General features: G+C 34.7%; 1 protein-coding gene across 15 annotated transcripts in view; it reads right to left on the reverse strand.

Annotated features, from left to right (window-relative positions):
* The window catches only part of SLC4A7 (solute carrier family 4 member 7), a 103,861-nt gene that overhangs the window by 50,429 nt on the left and 33,061 nt on the right, over window positions 1-20,371 (reverse strand). For 10 of the 15 annotated variants that reach the window (XR_015797917.1, XR_015797916.1, XM_088150824.1 and 7 more), the window contains exons 3-10: window positions 16,428-16,571; window positions 12,783-12,921; window positions 12,123-12,283; window positions 10,948-11,136; window positions 9,162-9,500; window positions 3,526-3,641; window positions 975-1,034; window positions 315-472 (exon numbers count right to left, since the gene is read on the reverse strand). Coding sequence is in view for 13 of the 15 variants with exons in the window: in XM_088150824.1 (XP_088006950.1) it covers window positions 315-472; window positions 975-1,034; window positions 3,526-3,641; window positions 9,162-9,500; window positions 10,948-11,136; window positions 12,123-12,283; window positions 12,783-12,921; window positions 16,428-16,571 (1,306 nt within the window). In the remaining 2 variants the exon portion in view is untranslated. The remainder of the gene's footprint in view (window positions 1-314; window positions 473-974; window positions 1,035-3,525; window positions 3,642-9,161; window positions 9,501-10,947; window positions 11,137-12,122; window positions 12,284-12,782; window positions 12,922-16,427; window positions 16,572-20,371) is intronic. The other 5 variants (XM_088150826.1, XM_025168108.2, XM_088150833.1 and 2 more) reach the window with 5 other exon arrangements.

Raw genomic sequence — 20,371 nt, forward strand, 5'->3', positions numbered from 1 at the left:
GTTTAATTTTCTGCATTTGCCACTAAAGAGAACCCAAACATTATGAATAAGTATGAACTATAGAGTTAAAGAACTGCTCAATGACAGCAAGGATTCTTTCTAAATGGCAAGAGATAACATTTTATCTTTATTTAAAATAAATTATTTTTTAAAACCGTGCATACAAGATTTTAAACCAGCAATGATAAACCCACAACAAAGAGGCAGCAGCAAAGACTATTTTTCTAACAAGAAAAAAATTCCTGTGTCACATAATATAGATTCAACATCATACACACAACTAAAGATTTATTATATGTATATTTTTATTTTACCGTGTAGGAACAGGAACCTCTGTGAGACCAGTGAGAAGCACAGCTGGAGACAGCCTCACAAAAGCAATAATTGGTCTCTCCAAAAAATCTACTTCTCCAACCAGCACATTTGATGCCTCTGCACCTATTGGAATCTTCCTCATAAAGTTCATATCCACCTATTTTCAAAGAAATTATTAAAACGATATTAATTTAAAGTAAAGCATTTTTGAAACTGACATTTAAAGATAAGTGACAATGTTGCAAACAAAATATACTGTGTTATTACAGAGTGATTAACATTTTAATCTAACCATATATACAAATATTGTGTTTGAATGTCTATGTTAAAATATACAATCACAAAAACTTTCTAACATTATATCTTGGGAATAAAAAGGTTTTATAACAAATATCTACAAATTCCACTAAATCAGTGTAATTATATACACAATTGCTTTATTTTATAAATTTAATCTAAAAATATATATTTTTGGAGAATTAACTCTTCATACCTCAGTGTTATTCAAATTACCCATGGGAACTGTGTATATAATTATAAAAATACACCACCATCATATATAGAATCATACAAACTATTGGCTCACATACAGACAGAAACACAAAAATCACTGAAACTAAGACACCAGTTACACAGCTATCTAGAAAAAAAACACTTACAGCTGGCCTCTTGAGTCCCACACCAAGTGTGCCACAACTACAGTGCCAGGAGGCAGAATCCTGCCCAACAGGAGACAAGGCAGGTGCAGAGAAGAACAGGCCAAGTAAAAATATAAAAACTGTGATAGAGGAGCTGGAATAATGGCATTTGCCATGATTAAACTATAATGTAAATTCGTTTTGCTTACATAAATATATATTAAGACAACTTTTAAGTAAAGTTACACTGTTTTGCTGAATTATATATATTGAAACCAAAACATTGAAAGGAGAAATACTGTATTATAGATGATACAAATAGCAACGTCTTTGCAGATTAACATTCTTTACACTAAAGGAAGCAATTCTGTATAGCGGATTAGTGAAAAGTGAAACCAGGTTTTAATCCTGTGCCATCAACCTACAGTAGTCTATTCATTTAAACCTTGCAGTTCTGCCACACTTACAGTTCTAAATGTTCTTTATTCATACTAGACCTGGGAAGCCACAATGTTAACTGAGGTACTACATTCAGGATTCTATATATGCATCTAAAATGGGCTGTGTCCACTCTACGGCAGAGTTCCAATGACAAGACCATAAGGACTCTTCTATAAATCTCATAGCCCATGACATTGCATGTAAAAGTAATTGGCCTTAGTATCATAGAAGCCTATAATTAACTGTCCTTCAATTTTATTATGCATCAAAACATAACAATCAAATAAATAACTGGACAAGTTAGAAATGTATGGGCCTAGTAACTAAAAGCATATATACTTATAGTGAATCTTTAAAACAGAAAACTACTCTACCACCACTGTTAACAGCAGTACTGAATATAACACAGTACTTGAAAAGTAATTGAAAAGTATTGTTTTAACCTGGAAACCTTGTGGAATCTGGTATGAATAGTTTCAATTAACAGTGTTCAAAGTAACCTGGGTTGTGATTTATTCTTACCATAGATGTTTTATTGTAATTTATGTTGTAGTAAGCCACCATGAGTTAGGCGATTTGGTGGCATACATATTTAGTAAATAACAGCAATAATAGCATAAGGTCCATACATACATTCCTGCAATATATCTCAATTTGCATTTGTTTCCCCACCCTAGTTACAGCCCATTATGCCCCACACACTATAATCAGGGACAAAGGAAGCTGCAGCATAAAAGAAGAGGTAGGAAACCTCCATTCTGCAAGGTGAGTTGTGCTTGTAATTTTTCAGATCTAAGTTAATATCTTCTGCTATTGCCTTTAACTAAATATGGCTATTCAAAAAAAAAAAAGGAATACTATTAAAATAGCAAGTTACCATGAAAGACATTTAACACAGTCTTCTACAATCTGGAATCTTTCAGATAGGTTAGACTAGAATTCTCACGGTTCTGTGCCACATAACTGTCAACTATTTTGTCAATTTATTTGAGATATATCCAGTCTCCAGTTTAAGGGTTCAAGGCAGTGTACACAGCACTCCCTCCATTATTTTCTCCCAAACAACTTTGAGAGATAGGTTGGGTTGAAAGAGTATAACTGACCAAAAGTCACCCACTGAACTTCCATGACTGATGGTAAACTGCTCAGGGTAGACTGAATGCTAATTTAGAATTTCTACCCAGTCAGACTTCAGATCTTTTAATACTTTTTTTGCAACGCTACCCTCTTTGAAGAGGAAACTTAGAGACTGCATCTTATCTCTAGCTATCATAGAGGTGGATCTTTCTCTATATTCCTACTGTTCCATTCTAGTAAGTCAGCCACATCAGTCTGGAATCTTCCACCCACCAAATGAACCCTGATTTCACCTTCCTCTCCATCCTCTTTCCTTTTCTCTTTGACCTCCAAAGAAGTTCCTGGAATCATCATTCTCTCCTCATAACATATTTATATGAGGAATTATAGCTGCCCTACTGTTGACAATACCCTCCAGTCCCAGTTGTAGGAGGATGACTGAAAATATGAATCAAAGAAATTCATTCATTCATTCATTCATGCATGCATGCATGCATGCATGCATGCGTTCATTCATTCCCCACCGTATTCAGTAGACTCTCGGCTCACAATGAATAGAACAAAATGACAGTTTAAACAATTATGTAGAATACTAACATAAGTGATAAATAATAAAAGTGGCACAGCATACTTATGTATGTATGTATGTAAGTACAGTACATATGTAGCCTTTGAGTCAGTCTTGAACCTTGGTGACTACCTGGGCAAGTCCTTGAAGTTTTCTTAGCAACATTTTAAAAAATGATTTGCCATTGCTTCCTTCTTAGGGCTGAGAGTGAGTGACTAGCCCAAAGTCACCCAGCTGGCTTCATGCTTAAAGTGGAACTAGAATTCAGTCTCCTGATTTCTAGCCTGGGGCCTTTAATCACTACCAAAGTGGCTCTTACTGATCCTCTACTTTCAGATAAGTATTGAAATATACCTGTATTGCTACTAATTTATTCTAGAACTATATTTCAAGAGATTATATTATACAACTTAACTACAAACAAGTATTATATTCTGAATACGAAAAATTCACAAAGCCATGTTCTCTAAATCTTAAAAACTTTACCTTGCTGAAGTCAACAGTGCTGTTTTCTCTACTCCCTCCTGTTCCACTAATTTTAAATTCTCCACTTTTTCCAATATCCAAATTACCAGGTGCAGATTGTGGCGATGCTAAGAGCCCTACAAGTAGAATAAACAAGCATATTTAAAATAATGTCATCTGGAAACAGGCATGGGTACATAACAACAGTGACAGCTTTCTAAAAGCAAATGTGGAAGTTAATAAACAAAAAGTGCATTAGTACCAAAATTGCCAAACAAGTTATTTTTTCTGAAAAACAATGAATGCTCATTAAATGTTATAATTAGCTATTACCTAAATGATGGCCTTTTGCAAAATGCACCAAAAAGGTGTTACTTTTAAATTTTAAAATGTGCATCTAACCACCAATGTGGATCATGCATTACAGGAATGTCATAATTTCTTTTAAGTCTGAAAAAAATCACAAAATAAAGCAAAATGTACTTTAGAATGCCTAAGTAACTATCTTAACATTATAGTGAACCATTAGAATATTATCAATCATCCATTAGTGACAGTTCTAAAGCAAGAATACTTTTTAAAGTAGGATCTAAGCCATGATCCAAATAATTAATTTATCCATAAGTAAAGATTCTTAAGTTTGAAGTTTAAATTTGAAGTTTATTCTTATGAAGGTAAGCAACCTATAAAATTCTATTTTAAAAGATTGCTTACCTTCATAAGAACAAACTTCAAATAGTATTCCATCTATAAAATCAAATTCTTACTTGGAGATTAATGGAACAGTTATTGCACCTAGTATCAGTAATTAGCTTTGTATGTAGTAAAATGAAAAGAAATGGGTAGCTGATTTTCAGGTCCATGGCTAACTCAAGATTTAATGGAGTTTCTTACATCCTAACCCAAAACTTAATTCAATATACCACATGGGTGTGAGTGAATCCTATATCATTCATTCGGTGTTTAATGGACCAAGATAGGAAAACAGTATATGTACAAAATCTATTATTTTGGGAACAGAATGTTACAGACAATTCCAGAATGTTCTGTTTCTCCTCTGGGCCATACCAATCCAAATAGTAGACTTTGCACATATCTAGAAAATAGTTACTGAATGTAAACTGTAGGTTAATCTTCAAGAGGAAAATGATTCATTATATTAAATATATCAATTTTGTCTAACAGATCCATGTCGTCATTGATTTATGCAACTGCATGCAAAATATCTCGTGTCAAACTTTTTATCATTTAGAATAGGAATAGAAAATCTGTATTTTCCAGATGTTGCTCAGCTACAACGCCCAGCATGGCCAATGTTAGATATGTGGAAATATAATTCAACATCTGGAGGGCCACAATAAAAAAACAAACTATGTGGGCTAAACATGCCAAGGAGACTCAAAGCTAGTAGGGGCCAATATGTAATATGGATATATGCAACCTTGAGGGAATGTACTGTATATACCAGGGATTACCAAGCTTTGTGGTATCATGATCCCCTAAAATAATAAATGAATTTGTGTGATCTCCTCCTATGAATAAATCTGGCTCCTATTGTCAAGGGTTCCTGCTGTCCCTGGACAGATCCAGGAGAGCCCCAATGTTGGATGCCTGGACCAGTGCCAACAGCTCAGAGAATGCTCACATGTCCAGGCAGAGCAAGATCAAGTACAACTATGGTACATGCCCTTTTAAAAAGTATGAAATGAATATAAACATTCTCAGTTATCTACTTCAGTGTGTTTCTGACTTGATTGTAGAACTAATAACCTTGGTCATTCTTGATAAATGAATTATAGTAGAGATGGAACAGAATCTGCTGAAACTCTATAATGCCTTTGTAATGCTGCCTTGACCTCCTAGAGGAAATATGAGATGCAATCTAACAAGTAAATAAATAGCAGCTGATCTGGAAAAGAATTTATCAAGGCTCACAAACATTTTAATTCCATCACATTCAGATTGCTAAAATAAGCTTCACTTTATTCAATACTAGAAGTTCGACTGGGGCCAATAATTTGATAATTTGGTACCTTATCAATTACACTACTTTCTGTCCTGTTTTCAAACTCATTTCTAGATAATGACTGTTTTCTATATGGACTCAGTTTCTCTACAAGAAAAACTAAAGATCCAGCTTTTTCAGCATGAATCTTCTAATCAACTCAACTGAGAGCATTTCTCTACATCCTATCCTAATTTAGCTAGTAATTATATAGGAGAGAGGATTCTCTTTACAATGGTAGCTTGACTTACAAAAGATCTACTTAGTCTTCTTTCCAATGCTTTTTTAACACAACAAAGATGTACAGTCTACCAAAGGCAGGACCTTAAAACAGAATATTTAAAGAATCTTCCTTGTCACTACAATTAACACTCCTAAGGAAAGCAAGAGCACTTTCCCAGTTACTGCAGCAAGGTCACTGAACTCCTTCCTTAGTCAGATACAAATTTCCTTCTCTAGTTCAGTTTCTGATGGATAGTTAAATTTTTTAGTTTGCCTATTTTTCAGACTAGTTTTAAATGGATTTAGTCATTTCAGTAGCACCTAAAGAGAATGCCCTGAAATTGATTATTATGCATTAACTATTATTTTGATGGGTCCCATAGGAATGAACACACACACACACACGTAACAAGTAAAACTTATTTCTTGAAATTTTCTTTACAGAATTAAAAACAACCTTGAGAAACATTTTGAACTGATACTAGTATCCCAATACAGTGGAACCTCGGGTTACGAACGCTTCTGTTAACGAACTTTTCGGGTTACGACCAGCTCCGGCTGCAAAATTTTGCTTCGGTTTGCGAACTCCGCCTCGGAGTACGAACAGGATACGCGGCCATTTTCCCTCCCGTGACACAGTCCGCAACCATTTTTCCGCCCCTGACCCATGGTCCGCGGCCATTTCCTGCCCCTGACACGTGGTCCGTGGCCATTTTTCCGCCCCTGACACGTGGTCCGCGGCCATTTTTCCACCCGACACGTGGTCCGCGGCCATTTTTCCGCCCCTGACATGTGGTCGTAGGGAGGGGGACTCTCCCTCCAAGCAATAGCCGCCTCCCTGTCCTGCACGCCAGAACGGATTAATGGTAATTACATTGAACCTTATGGGGAAATTTGCTTTGGGTTGCGACCAATTCGGGTTGCAGCCACAGTCACGGAACGAATTAAGTTCGTAAACTGAGGTTCCACTGTATATATCAACTTTTTACATGCCCCCAAGTTGGTAGAACATTCACAATTCTGTCCATTTCTCCTGATTCACAAGCATACTGACAGAATATTTAGACTAGCCCTGCCCTATTTGAAGTTTCAGCAGACACACAACAAGGAGAAATACTTCTCAAGCATCTAGCACCATGAGCAATATGAGATACACCACTCAAAATAGATCCAATTTTAGGTTGTTGATCGACTTTCTTGGACATTCTTCTCAATTACTTTATGCAGAAGTTTTGCTTGTTTACACTGCTTTGATCTAATTTTAGCCTTGCTATCACTAAACATTGCCATAATGTAAACAAGTTAAAATCCCAAAGCCATTAAACTTTATAGTACTCTTAATATTCAGCTGTGCTCTCAGAAACATGTAGTCTGATTTGACAGAATTGCAGAATTTCATACTGAACAGAAAATGCTATGTTCTTGGGCTCTAGCCAATGTTTTTAAAACATTTCTATGAAGACAAGCTTTAAGAAGAGCTTTTAAAATCTTTACTTTCAACACTAACATTTAATATTGAAATTTAACTTAAAAGGGTGAAACTAATTTGGGGGCTGAAATGCATCTTATCCATGAAATCATCACACTAAAACCAGCAGAATAGCACAGCATACGGAAACACATGGAGAATTCAGATTTTCTTGGTACAGATTTTAGCATTTTTTGTTTTTCTCCATTATTTTTTAATTAAATAACTTTCCCTATAACACCATAAAAAGCACCTCTAGGGAGCTTTTAAAACAAACACAGATCTTAAGAAAAATGTTCAGGAGAAACAAGGTCATAATTTTTAATTATACAATAAAGGCAGGTAGGTTTTTAAAAACTGAAAACTGTAAATATCAGAAGCAGAAAGACAGCCCCATTACACTGATTTTTTTGTTTGTTTTTGAGTCAAACCATACATATCTTATTACAAAACTCTGGGCATGGTTCGCATGGTGGTGGTGGTGGTGGTGGTGGTACTGGGGAGAGAGAATGAAATGGAACAGAAATAATTTGGATTTATAATGAATTAACATTAGATCATTTTGCATGCATTCAGCATGTTGTATAATTGTAGAAGTATAATTCATTGCATTCCAGAAGTCTGGAATTTTAATCTATATTATTCTCTAATGAATTATTTGCAATACTACACTTCTTCCATATTGGCTGAAAATTGATAGTTTTGATATATATATATATGATAAATAAATAAAATAAATAAATAAAAAAGATGAAATATCTGATCGAGAAAATAACTCAATATCAGTTAAAGGTAAATTTATTGCAGATTTGTTGAAATCTATTTCTGGTTAAAATACGATTGCAATGTAATTATTATGAAAATGCATATCCTATTCTTCTGCCCAAAAGATATATAAACTGCCTTCTATTCTTTAGGAATTTTAAGCAATTTATATTCTTTCATTATTCCTACATGATTTTTATAGCCTAACTATAACCAAGATGACAAGGACTGTCCTCATCTTTGTAAGCTAATCTGGAAGGCAACTTTAGCTAAAGATAAGGATAAAAATATTTTATATAACTATGGAAGAAAACATATGGAATTAAAAGATAACCTGAAACTGAATCAATTTTTGCTGTACAGCTATGATTATGGTTAGATATTCACATTTTAGCCAGAGTATGCATCCCCATACTTTGGTGCTAACAGGTACCTAAATCTCTGCATGAAAAGTCCAGGAAATCCAAGAAAGATGCATCATACAGGTAGTGAATTGTCCGTATCATCTTCAAAGCACAAGTGTTCACTCATCCTACAATTTGCTTTTAGAACCCAAACAGGCTTGCAGGGTTCTCTTTCCACTGAAATAACCCTTTAATTGTTGCATAAGATAGTATAAAATATTTTGTAAATGTTTATTATGTAAATAAAATATTCAAAGAGAGTTTCATGTAATTCCAAAAAAGAGTGCTATTACTACCTTAAATTAGGAATTCCAAGTTGTGTGAAAAATTAGATAGAGATTTCACAACAGAGATCATGATGTTCAAGTTATCTAGTGTACCTTACCTATGGGAATTACAAGGTTTAAAAGTAAGGAAAAGGCCACCATTTTGTAGTTTACAAATGTGTAACTAATTTCCCCCCTCCCCTTTTTTTCTTTTTTAAAGCAGAAGCACTTGCTGAATGAATTCATTTTGTTAAGGAACAAAAAAGTATGGAGAAACGCTCAAATGTATAATTGCTTTCAATGCATTAATATTTATGTTAATATTAAGATCAACTCTTTCATCTATTTCAAAATACCAAATAAAGTTCTCCAAGAAAATATCACACAAAAATAATGAAGCATGCAAACAAATAGCAGACTAATGTACAATTCATGGGTGCTAAAGCTGTGTGATTAAAAATTTTGCAGTGGGAGTGATTCAGCTGCAGAAAGCACCACACATGGATAATTTGAGTTCAAATAGTTGCCTGATGTTATGTCACTATTTTCCTCTGTCCTCTTCTTGCTTTCCTGAGCTTCTAAATCTTCCTCAGGTGGATGAATTACTACTTTAGGGATATCATCATTAGAAGGAGACACCTGATGCTCAGTTGGCTGGAAATTTGTGGTTCCCTTGGGATCACACCTAGGACTGGAAGGTGGAGTGCTTTGTGGGGTAGGTAAAGGGGTTGTACTCCTTGAGGTTGTTGGAGATCCAGGAAGAAGGTAATTGAGAAGAAGGGACAAACGATTCTCTCCTCTCAGGGAAATATTTGAGGCAGAGAGACCTGCTCGTAAAGAATGGCGGGAGGCTGAAAGGCCTTCCCCTGAGATAAAACAAATAAAGTGAGGAAAATATTCAGTAGGAAGATAAAATCACATTATTTGATACTATAAAACTTTTTAGGTATAATGTATTCAGCCATAGGTGAGATAAGCAAAATATTGAGTGCTAAGCAGAATTTTAGATGTTAAAAAAGTCAGCATATATTTATACATATTGAACATTTAAAAGGCATATATATAAAATTTGTGATTACTTCAGCTCAACAGCATTGAAGAAAAAGTCAGAGTTAGCACTATATAAACCATTCACAAGGTTGCTTTATGAACTAAATTACGTACTCCCCAAAACCACTGCATGTTAATAGTTTGTACAGCCCTAACCACAGTGCTATGCTTGCAATAGAAATCTATTTATTTTGAATATGCAATAAAAATATAAAGACCTCTTAATGCAAATTTCTAGAAAATAATATGCAGTGAACAAAAACATGCATATCTACATGTGTGACTAATAAATTGATAATCAGCATCCTTACCACAAATATAAAAATACATAAACCTTTATTGTGTGCCCCCAAATTAATGTGAGAGTTCCAAACAGAAGTAATCACAGAGTAGAACAAAGGAGAAATACTTAGATCAGAATTTTTTTAAAATCTGCATTTATTATTAGTTCCTAACTATACTGAACAGTTCACTAGAAAGCAATCCAATTTCTGGTTAGCAATTTAGATCTTTAGACAGCTTATACCAAATTAAGCAACCTGAGAAAGATAAATTCTTCAAAAGCCAACAAAGATGCAGCAATCAGAATAAAACATTCAGACATCAGAATTAAAATGAAAATTACCTGAAAGGATGACAGATTCCCAGAATATCAGAAACTACTCCAAATGTGACAGGGGCAGGGGGAGGAGCAATCAATGAATAAAGAGCACACAACCTGTATATCCTATAATAATATTATATTCCTATAATAAATCAAATATACACACCTGGACATACATAATATTCAAAATTGCAAAACCAAGGTATCCCTTCAGGCAAAAAAAAAAAAAAAAAAAGCTTTTCTCCCAAGCTTGACTCCTTAATTAGTACTAAAAGAAAGCTAACTTCTACGCTTATATCAACAAAAATCTGGCATTACTGAATTTGACAACAGGAAGATTCAGAAAACAAAGGAGAAACAGACATCGCATATGTAACAAAATATCCATAGCTCTGCTTTCACATATATCCTGATTTAAGGTACTAGAAAGACAAAACTATAAAATAATTTATTTTGAGTTCAATGGTCCAATCATAGTCCTAAACTTTCAGAGTTCAAAAGATATAAATATAACGTTATTTTCTGCAGAACTTTTTATACAATATCTTATCTGTTAGGAAAGAATTCTGATCTTATTTCCTGCATGTGCTGACTTTTCTCACATCTCTGCATTATATTATTCAACATTAAAAAAAACTGGATGCCACAACTTATCTCACCATTTCTTTCAAGCAAGAGAGGGTCAGAATGTTTCTTGCCTATATCTGCAAAGGATCGGACGAGGGGAATCCGATTACTAAACTTTTTTTCATTCTGATGATGATGCCTTTTGAGAAGGGCTTCTCTGACATTCTCTCTCATTGATTCATCAAGGTGACCAGAAGCTATCATGTTATCCAATACCATGTCTATGAAGGAAAAATGAAATTTAAAATAAGTATTAAATATTAATATAACTTGAGAGACATCTTCAAGCCTTGGGTATGTAGGAAATGTCTAACAAGATAGTATCTAACATATTTAGGACTAAATCATAAAATGCCTAACAAAAATTGAGTACACTTAAAACTTATGATTCTCTGTATTATCCAGCTGCTGGGATATCGTAGACATATTCTTCTTTTTAAATTCTCCTCAGGGAATTCATTGTGTTTTGGTATTTTCAGGAAAGGTGGCTTAGTGTAGGGATGAGGTGATAAAGAAAAAAATCCTACATAATTCAACAATGCTATAAACTACCCACTGTTGGCTGCTGGCCACAGTTCATTTTTCTCATTTAACAGCTATTCATAGGAAAAATAATCACTAACCTTATTCCTGCTCTAGAACAGCCTTTTCTAGCCTGGGCACCCTCTATATGTTTAGAGTTCAATTCCCAGAATTCTCAACAATAGTTAAGCTGCCTCGGGAATTTCATTCACCCATCTGGAGCACATCTAAATCAGGGAAAGCTACTCTGGATCATAATCTTCTGTTTAATCCTAAAAATATTAGCAGCTCTGGTGATGGTCTGTTAGAATACATAATAGAGCTTGAGAGTCACTGCAAGAATGGGAGTGTGCTCGGTTGAGCAATTCTGATCTGAAAAGGAAAGCATTTATCCTAAACCAAGCAGAATTGAACAATGTCCTTGTCACTGCTTCCAATCAGAAAGAACTATTTTTAAAGCCCTGAAAAAGATGGTGAAATACAAACGTCTGTCTTAATTTATGCTCTGCTGGGCTACAACAGACAGGATTTTGAAGTATCAATGCAGTATTACAGAGCACTCCAACTAGAGCACAGAATTGCTTTGTTAATCATGTTTCTTTTGCAAACAGACCAAAACATATTTTAATTACTTTACAAAACATATAAAACACATTTTAAAAATCTTAAGTAAAATGTATATAACCTGCTATTTCATCCAGTGAATTGGCTCTCATATCTAACATGACTGTTCCATTTAAAATACAACTTCTCAATTCAAATAGACTGTGGAGAGACAGGGTAGCCACATAAGGTTTGCTCCACCGTTCACCACCGTCTTCAACATCTTCTTCAAATTTTAGCCATCTGCAATATACATATGCATAATGAACATGTACACTAAAAAAAGTCTTAGTTTTTAAAATACAGCCATCGTATTCAGTCTACACTGGTATCTTAATTTAAGCTCTCTCATTTGCCACAGTTTCTCAAATCTATATTTGATCTATTCTTTCTCACGTACCCTGTACCATTTAGGAACTTGCTTTTTAAAGAGACTTACGGAGATCTATATTTGCCTACTCAGAATTAAAATCCAAAGAGTTCAATGGGTCCAAGTATAGGATTTCACTTTATTTACCTTATTTTTTCAAGGTTGTGAAATGACAGTGTAACTTTTACAAAAATGTGAAAAAACTCTACTTAGACAAAGCGGTAATATCTATAGCTAGTAAGCAAGAAGAAATATGCTTAAGGATTTTTAAGTTACAGTTACTCAATGATCCTCAAATATTCTAACGCATGCCCACTTCTCTTAGTGTTATAATTATGAATGAGAAGCAAAAGGAATTATCCTCCAAGTTACCTGGCAGTTTCTTTCCATTCATATTCTTCTCCTTCTCTAAAACAAAGTTCATCCATTTCAGTAAAAAGATCATGGGGAATGTGTTCTTCATCATCATCCTCTGTACCAAGGATAAATTGCACTCTCTGCGATGGTGTGTCTTGATGAAAATTGAATTTGAGACACTTATTAGGTAAATATCCACATTCTTACCCACATCAACTCACTGCTAATCATAAATTTACAACTTATTCATGATAGAATGGAATAGAAAAAGCAAATAAAAAGGGCTATCAATATTTTACCATTATCTTTCTATAAAAGTATCATTCATAGTTACTGTTAGATGTTTAGTTCATCAGATCTCAATAGATTTGTGGATAATAATTCAAGATGACTATATGAAAAAAACTAATTAAAAACAAACCAAAATATAACAAAATACAGTTATTAAAGTGCTTAAGTCATACACAGGTTCAGTTCATGGATTTGTCTGCCCATGCGGTTGACCTTATGAACAGAAATGATTAATGCAAGTAGACAAAGATGTATCCTGCATACTCATAAAACCCTGATATTCATGAACTGAATGTAAATTAGGTCTTAGGCACAAGAACTCCTTGGACTTGCTCACCTAAAGCAAATCATAATTTGATATTATGTGAATGAGACATATGACTGAGCAATCTCCTTCTTCCTCCATATTCTGATTATTTTCTTTTTAGCATAAACCACACTTAGTTGGCTTATCTACAAGATTGAATTAAATCAAAGCATTTTACAACTTTATTTGACATGGTAAAAAGCAAAGACAGATAACACAGCAGCAGATTATATTCAGAAGAAAGTGTGAGTATTTCAGATTGAAAGTGGTACTACTGAGATAATAGATTGATGCAACTTATTAAAGGTTTGACAAAATACAGAATAGTAGTAAAGCATACCAGCCTTAACTAGCGTGTGAACTAGATATTATTTTCCCCACACAAATCACTACAACACACATGAAAAATTTAAAAAATGGTTGTCATTTTTAAAAAAAATATATAGATGAGAACCATACTTAGGAAACTATATTTAAATAATATTTAAAGATACAATCCTCAAGCAACATCATTTATAAATGGTAATCATTTGTGGAGTTTTTATATGTAAGGAAAAGTGGTTACAAAATATTGAATTGTAGCTAAAAACACTAGTATTTTAATATACCAAAAAATCAGTCAGTAGCATAGAAACAAAGCATTTCATAGAAACAAAGATATTTCAGTATATCCAGATTGCTTCTAAAGACTGATTTCTCATGACAAGGACCTTTCTGACTTTCTTATTTTCTCAGATAAGTAAGGCTGTGCCTTGCCACTATCATAGTCTGAAGCAATCATAATACAGTACCAATTACATAAGAATCACATTATCCACAAGTCAGTTACTTAATCACAATCTTATTTCTATGAAAGAGTACAAGGAGATGAGCAGGTAGGATTTATAAAATGTAAATCTGTACTTGACTATTGTTTAATTATAAATAATCTAACTAAAAAAACAGGGCATTCTTGGATAATGGTCCTTATGACACAGATGTTGATGTAAAACTACTGTTCATTCAGCTCCAAGAGGCAAGTTATAGGCAAGATTTTTATGTCAGAGTGATGCAATCCATGTATAATGCAGTTTGGAGGCAATCCCATTCCTGCTACCAAAGTGTCTGACGGGGTTGTGTTCTCCCCCTTCTCTACATTATTAAACTTAGAATGATCCTGACTCCCATTTCCATGACTTACGCCCTGAGTTCCATTTCCCAACACTGTCTAGCTCCAGAATACTACTATTGCTCCATACAGTTGCTACTGTTTTACTGTCTATGTCTGTAGTCAGCCTAGAACAATTATTTTGTGTATTTAGGTGTTAAAGTTTGCAAAATTGTGACAATTAATTTCAGCAAAATAAAGAGTTTTTGTGGGGGGGGGGGTTTCTATGCAGGCTTCCTTAAATTATTAGATTATTAATGGGCTAGAGTTTGTCAGAAAATGTTCAGACTTTTTATTTCCTTCCTTTCCTGGATTGCCCAGAAACAATAACTCAATTTGCATCTAATAGTACCCATGGCTATAACACAGTGAACAATATCTTCCTGCTATACTCTAGAAGTTTAATGTTAAAAACTTTTGTTTCACTTGTTACATGGCATTCCTATTTGGATTGTAGATGTGCAGTTACAAAGGTTTTGTGTTTTCCCAGTGCATACCCTCATTGGCATTCCTATTTGGATTGTAGATGTGCAGTTACAAAGGTTTTGTGTTTTCCCAGTGCATACCCTCATTTGTATTATACTTGGAGCCAGATTCTCTTTCTGCCAAATAGATGTGTAAAAACAGGAGCCATCATGACACTCAGATAGTAAAGGCCTCTCAATCCAGTCTCAATACTTAAGATCCAGAACACAACAAACAACTTGTAACCACAAGAACATCTGCTGAACAAAACTAAAGATATTGTAGGCAAATGATTGCAATGGAACAATTTAATAGTGGCACATAAATAAGGGAAGTAAATACTTCTGAAAGTTTTCTTACCACTACACATGACATGCATGATGATGGCAGAAGCCCTAAGATAAAGAAATACATTGCTGATCATGGAAGAAAAACTGTGAAGTAAAAAGTTCATAGAGCTCAAGGAACAGAATTTTATAGTAAGAGAAATTCTGAATTTATTCTGTACTCCATGGAGGGCATTTGATACCTAAAATATAACAAAGGATTCCTTTCCACATATTTTCCAGACTTATACTACCAATCTTTGCTGCACTTTTCAAAGGCTGCAATTGCTGAAGAAAATTTGTTAAACATGTAGTACTTTCTGAAGTATGAGGGGAAGCCTCAATGGCAGGTCACCCTTAAAGGCCAACAAACCATCACCCCCCTATAGAAGTGAGCAGTGATTCAGGAGTACAACTCCTGCCTATGATCACATATGATAGGGAAATGGTCTGCTCCAAACAATGCATAACTTTCCTGAAGGAAAACATCCTTTGGTGAAAGCTTAGACAAAATTAAAGAAGCTTCCAATTGTTTTATTTTGAAAGTCCCCAATTATTGCCACTGGTCCCTCAACCTTTTTGTGTTTCATTATACCACCATATCTTTCTCTCTTTCCATTGCCCTGGGAGCACAGTGAAATGAAGTTGATCATAATGGTGTCTAATTTCCATAAGCAACAACTGGGGGTAAGATCACCTTACTCCCTGGGCATGAGTCTTCTGCAACAAGACCCCTTTTTCCCATCCTACAAAGAGTCAAGAAGACTATGGCTGGGGAAGAGGTAGAAAGAATAATAATAATAATAATAATAATAATAATAATAATAATAATAAACCTCAAAAAGTAGAAATCAAAAGTTTATCTTTTACAGAGGACCAACTGTAAAAAGGGTTCTGCTTGTTAGGTAGGGCTAGTCTCATGTCTCTCTTTCCCCTGAAGAAGCAATAATGAGATCAGAACTCTGACAATCTGCTCCAGGAAAAGATGCCATGTTGTACACCATACATTCGGGAAAACAGAAAACCAATTTTTAACTGAATTACATGAAAATGGTATGCCACCAGACAAACATTAACCCATTTTAGATTAATTACAAATGTAAAAGTATTAACAAAGTTCTTACCATAGGAAGGAGATTCCCGCCCATCTTCTCTGTCAGTTTCCTTTTCTTTTCTTCGTCTATGATGTTTATGACCACGGTGCCTATGACGCCGTCGACCCTGTTTTCCAAAGGGGACGTGTACACCAATATATACAGCTCTATGACCTTAATCCAAAACATTATGCAATATATTAGGAAAGTAAAAACAATTAAATTGCCCCCAAAAGGAAAATGCAGAGCAAACTACAGATTTGGAAAACAAGTTCGAATTGCTAGATATGAACTACTGAAAAGAAAATGAAACAGCAAGGAACAAAAATCATTTGCCAGGTCCACTAGTTTAGGATTATTTAATGTTATACCTTAAGGATTTAAAGGCAGAAATGAAGCAGTGATATGATCCAAATGCTTCATATTTTTTTTATGATCAGGAATAAAACATGCATCTTTTTTCCCCTGAAAATCCAGGATCTCTTCCCTTTCAAAGTTTGTTCTCTTCCACTATATATTATATGCTATAAATTGAAAGCAGCAACTTTCAGTTGTAACTTGTGCCACGGCTAAATTCCAATTAACTGAATACCTGCTAAGATCCCAAAATAAGCAAAGGTAACAAGAATAGTATTTGTAAGGGTGATGGCGCTAGAGGAAGTTATTATGTAAATATATTTAAACTGTTTCACAAAGCCACCAAGTGACTGTTAATTCAGAAAGGCATGATAAAGATGCTAGGTTTAAAACTAACCCCTGAACATAGAAATTTAAGTCTCTGACTTCCTTATCATTTGTTTTGTTTGAGAATTTATTTTGTCTGCAATGAAGATTCTAAACTAGCCTAGTCATGTTTAGGAGTCTTCTGCCAAGTTTAACTGAGAGCTGGATTAAGTGTCTGGAGACCATGATTTATTGCTGAGCCTAAGTGTGAAGTCTGACAGCTTGACTGCCCATTCCTAATCCCACTGTCACCACCAAGGGACCAACAATTAACACACTGGCTATAGAGCCTCTGGGAACCCTGATAACCATTGATCAAGTCACCAATGTCTCCTTGTAATATTAGTTCCAGTATTAGTTCCAATAACCAGATAGACCACAGACACAGTCTTCAGGCCCAGGCCCAAATCCTGAAGAAGCTGCAGCAGACATAGTCCTCCAACAACAAGTATCTACCTTCATGCCTAACAAATGGGAATCCAAGCAAATGTACTACCTTCCTCATTCAATGTGAACTCATCTTTCTCTCTCTCTGTATATATAAATATAGAGAGAGTTATGGGCACTTTTCATTCAGGACATGTGGCACCTCTATTCTGTGAGCTGCACTGGTTCCCAGTATGCTTCCAGGTTCAATTCAAGGTGCTGCTGGTTATCTATAAAGCCTTTCATAGCTTGGGGCTGGATTACATGCAGGACCATCTCTCCCCAGTTGTAACTACCTGTCCCGTTACAAGTAGTCTGCAGGATACAATGGCAATTGGGACTGGGATTGCCATCACTAAGCAATGTGGTCAAAAAGCACAATGTCATGTGACTGCATTACTTAGAGACACTAATCCCTGCAGTCCCTGTTACTGTTGTAACCCCAGGATCAGGGTTACAATAGCTTTTATCTTGTTTTGAATCATTGTTGGCCAGAGTCATGTATGTATTTGAAATGGGTGGCCATATAAATTGACTGATTGAATAAATAAATAGATGACTTTGACCTCTGACCAAACCCATGTAAAATTTATAATTAGGCAAATAACTGAAAAAGCTATAAAGTGGATAATTCCCTGTTGATTTAAAACAGTCTGAATTTAGGCAACTACAAAAATGCTATGGCCCACCCAGAAAGCAAAGTCTGAGACTCCTATAACTGGCAATATAGTAGAAGTGTCCATGCTAATGTTAATAAAGAGCATCTGAAACTGTACCAAGCCATTGCTTCTGTTGGATCAGCCCAAAGTCTGGGGAGATGAATTAACTGGGTCATAACCTGAACAGCTCACTTCCAAAGTAAGGTTTGAGGTGCCATGATGACCCTCTTATCATCCTCATGATCTTATGTTAGAGAGAAGATGCACGGGGAATGCCTATTAGTAGTAGGAAGCTTACTTCTGAAAAGTTTTCAAAAGGCCATAAGATCAAAACCCAAGAAGATGCTTATGAGGAAAGGCAACTGCAGCATTACCACAACCTAATTAAGGAACTTACCTGATCAAAATGTAAGGTAAGATTTGGTTTATTAGTTACTGACAAAACCAAGCTGATATCTAGTAATCACTGAAATGTTTTTAAGGTACTTACAGATTTATTATCTGCTTTAAAATCTTTCCAGATACGTTGTTTCTTTCCCCCCCTTTTTCAAGGACATTTGTCTTCCTCCCATCATCTGACACTACACTAACTGATAGCTTATTTTGATACTAGCATAGAAAGTTCTCTAGTATCAGGTTAAATTTCTGGTAAATTAATTACACTAAACAATGTTACTGGTGAGAAATAAGAACTGAGAATGTTTTGAAAGCTGCACTAAACTTTAAAAGGTTTCAGAAAACAAGTTTCCCTCAAAGTTTTTCAATGGAACCAGAACAAAACTGTTTCTCCCAAAAGTAAGCTTTTTTTTTTTGTTACATGTAGCTTATTCATGGCAAAATGCTCGATAGGGAAGCCAATTTTACAGCACATTTTTTAATTAGGGACATCACCTCTTCCTTTGTTTTGTTTTACAAATCTACAACCTTGTATGAATTGTTTTGCCAACTATGTCTTGTAATTAAAAATTTCCTATAAATTGATTTGATACTAAAAAAACTATTAAAGGAATAGGAATGCACAATAATCTTTGGTAACAAATTCATTATTACCACTGCTATTCTGCCAATTCAAGATAACTGATAGTTTGAACAATGTGTAATATCCTTTTCTACCATAATGAATAATATAGCTTATTTTGGCATGAATATTGAAATCTGAATGCATTCCAATACTTAATTACAAATGTATCCAGCTGGCCTCTGGCCTCCTCCTGATTGTTTGGGTTCTAGAATCACTCTCTCTGCTAATGAATAAATCATTATCTCAAGAGGGGAGCTGGAATTCTTTCCTCTACATCAGTCAGTCCTACACACACTAAAAACTCTCAGAACTATTGACTGATTAGCCAGTCAAGCTACCACCCAAACCATCTGGAAGACAGCAAGCTGACTATCCCTAGTATAAAGCATACAAGTGATTACCTGCACAATAACATACTGATCCCAAACAAAGCTTGTTACAGTATTAGCTTAAATCAATATATAACAGCATTAACACAATGTAGGATACTAAATATAGTACACATAGTTCCAGAGCTAGTTGTTTGGCTTGATCAGACATGACTTTATCCAAGGTCGTTTGACAAAATCTGCAAACTCTATTTAGTTGCTAAGGTCATTAGCGCTAAAAATATTTAAAAGATGTTCACTACACTTATATAGATCACACATCGTAGCACAAGACAATTCCAAATCAGCTGGTTTTTACACGAAAAAAATAAAAAATAGCAGAGTTACTAATTTCCAGTTACAACAAATGCAAATGTATAAACGTAAAAATAACATTGAAGTCATTCGTATGCTAGCAATGAATTCTCTCATACAAGAAGCCTCTACCCAAGTAATTTTTGTTTCAGTTTCATTATTATTAAATTTATTCAAATATGTGTATATTTTTTCTGGCAAATGAGTGTGGGAAATAAGGTACACTAGTTACTTCAAAATAATTGTTTTAAATTATCAGTATTATTAAATGCAAACAATTATATCTGATAAAAAATAAATTGCAAGCTAATGGGACTCCCTCTTCCCCATTAAATGTGCTATGAAATTATGTTGTAAACACTGGCACAAGTCATTTTTCTCAAGGCTCTTTCAGGAGCCAAATTTCTAACATAAGTAAATGCTGAGCACTGCTCATTTCAAAAAGTTCCAATTGAAGCCTTG

This window comes from Python bivittatus, unplaced genomic scaffold, assembly GCF_059951505.1.
Source record: "Python bivittatus isolate LINGU-HERP-01145 unplaced genomic scaffold, Pbiv_v1 ctg000610_np1212, whole genome shotgun sequence".
NCBI lineage: Eukaryota > Metazoa > Chordata > Lepidosauria > Squamata > Pythonidae > Python > Python bivittatus.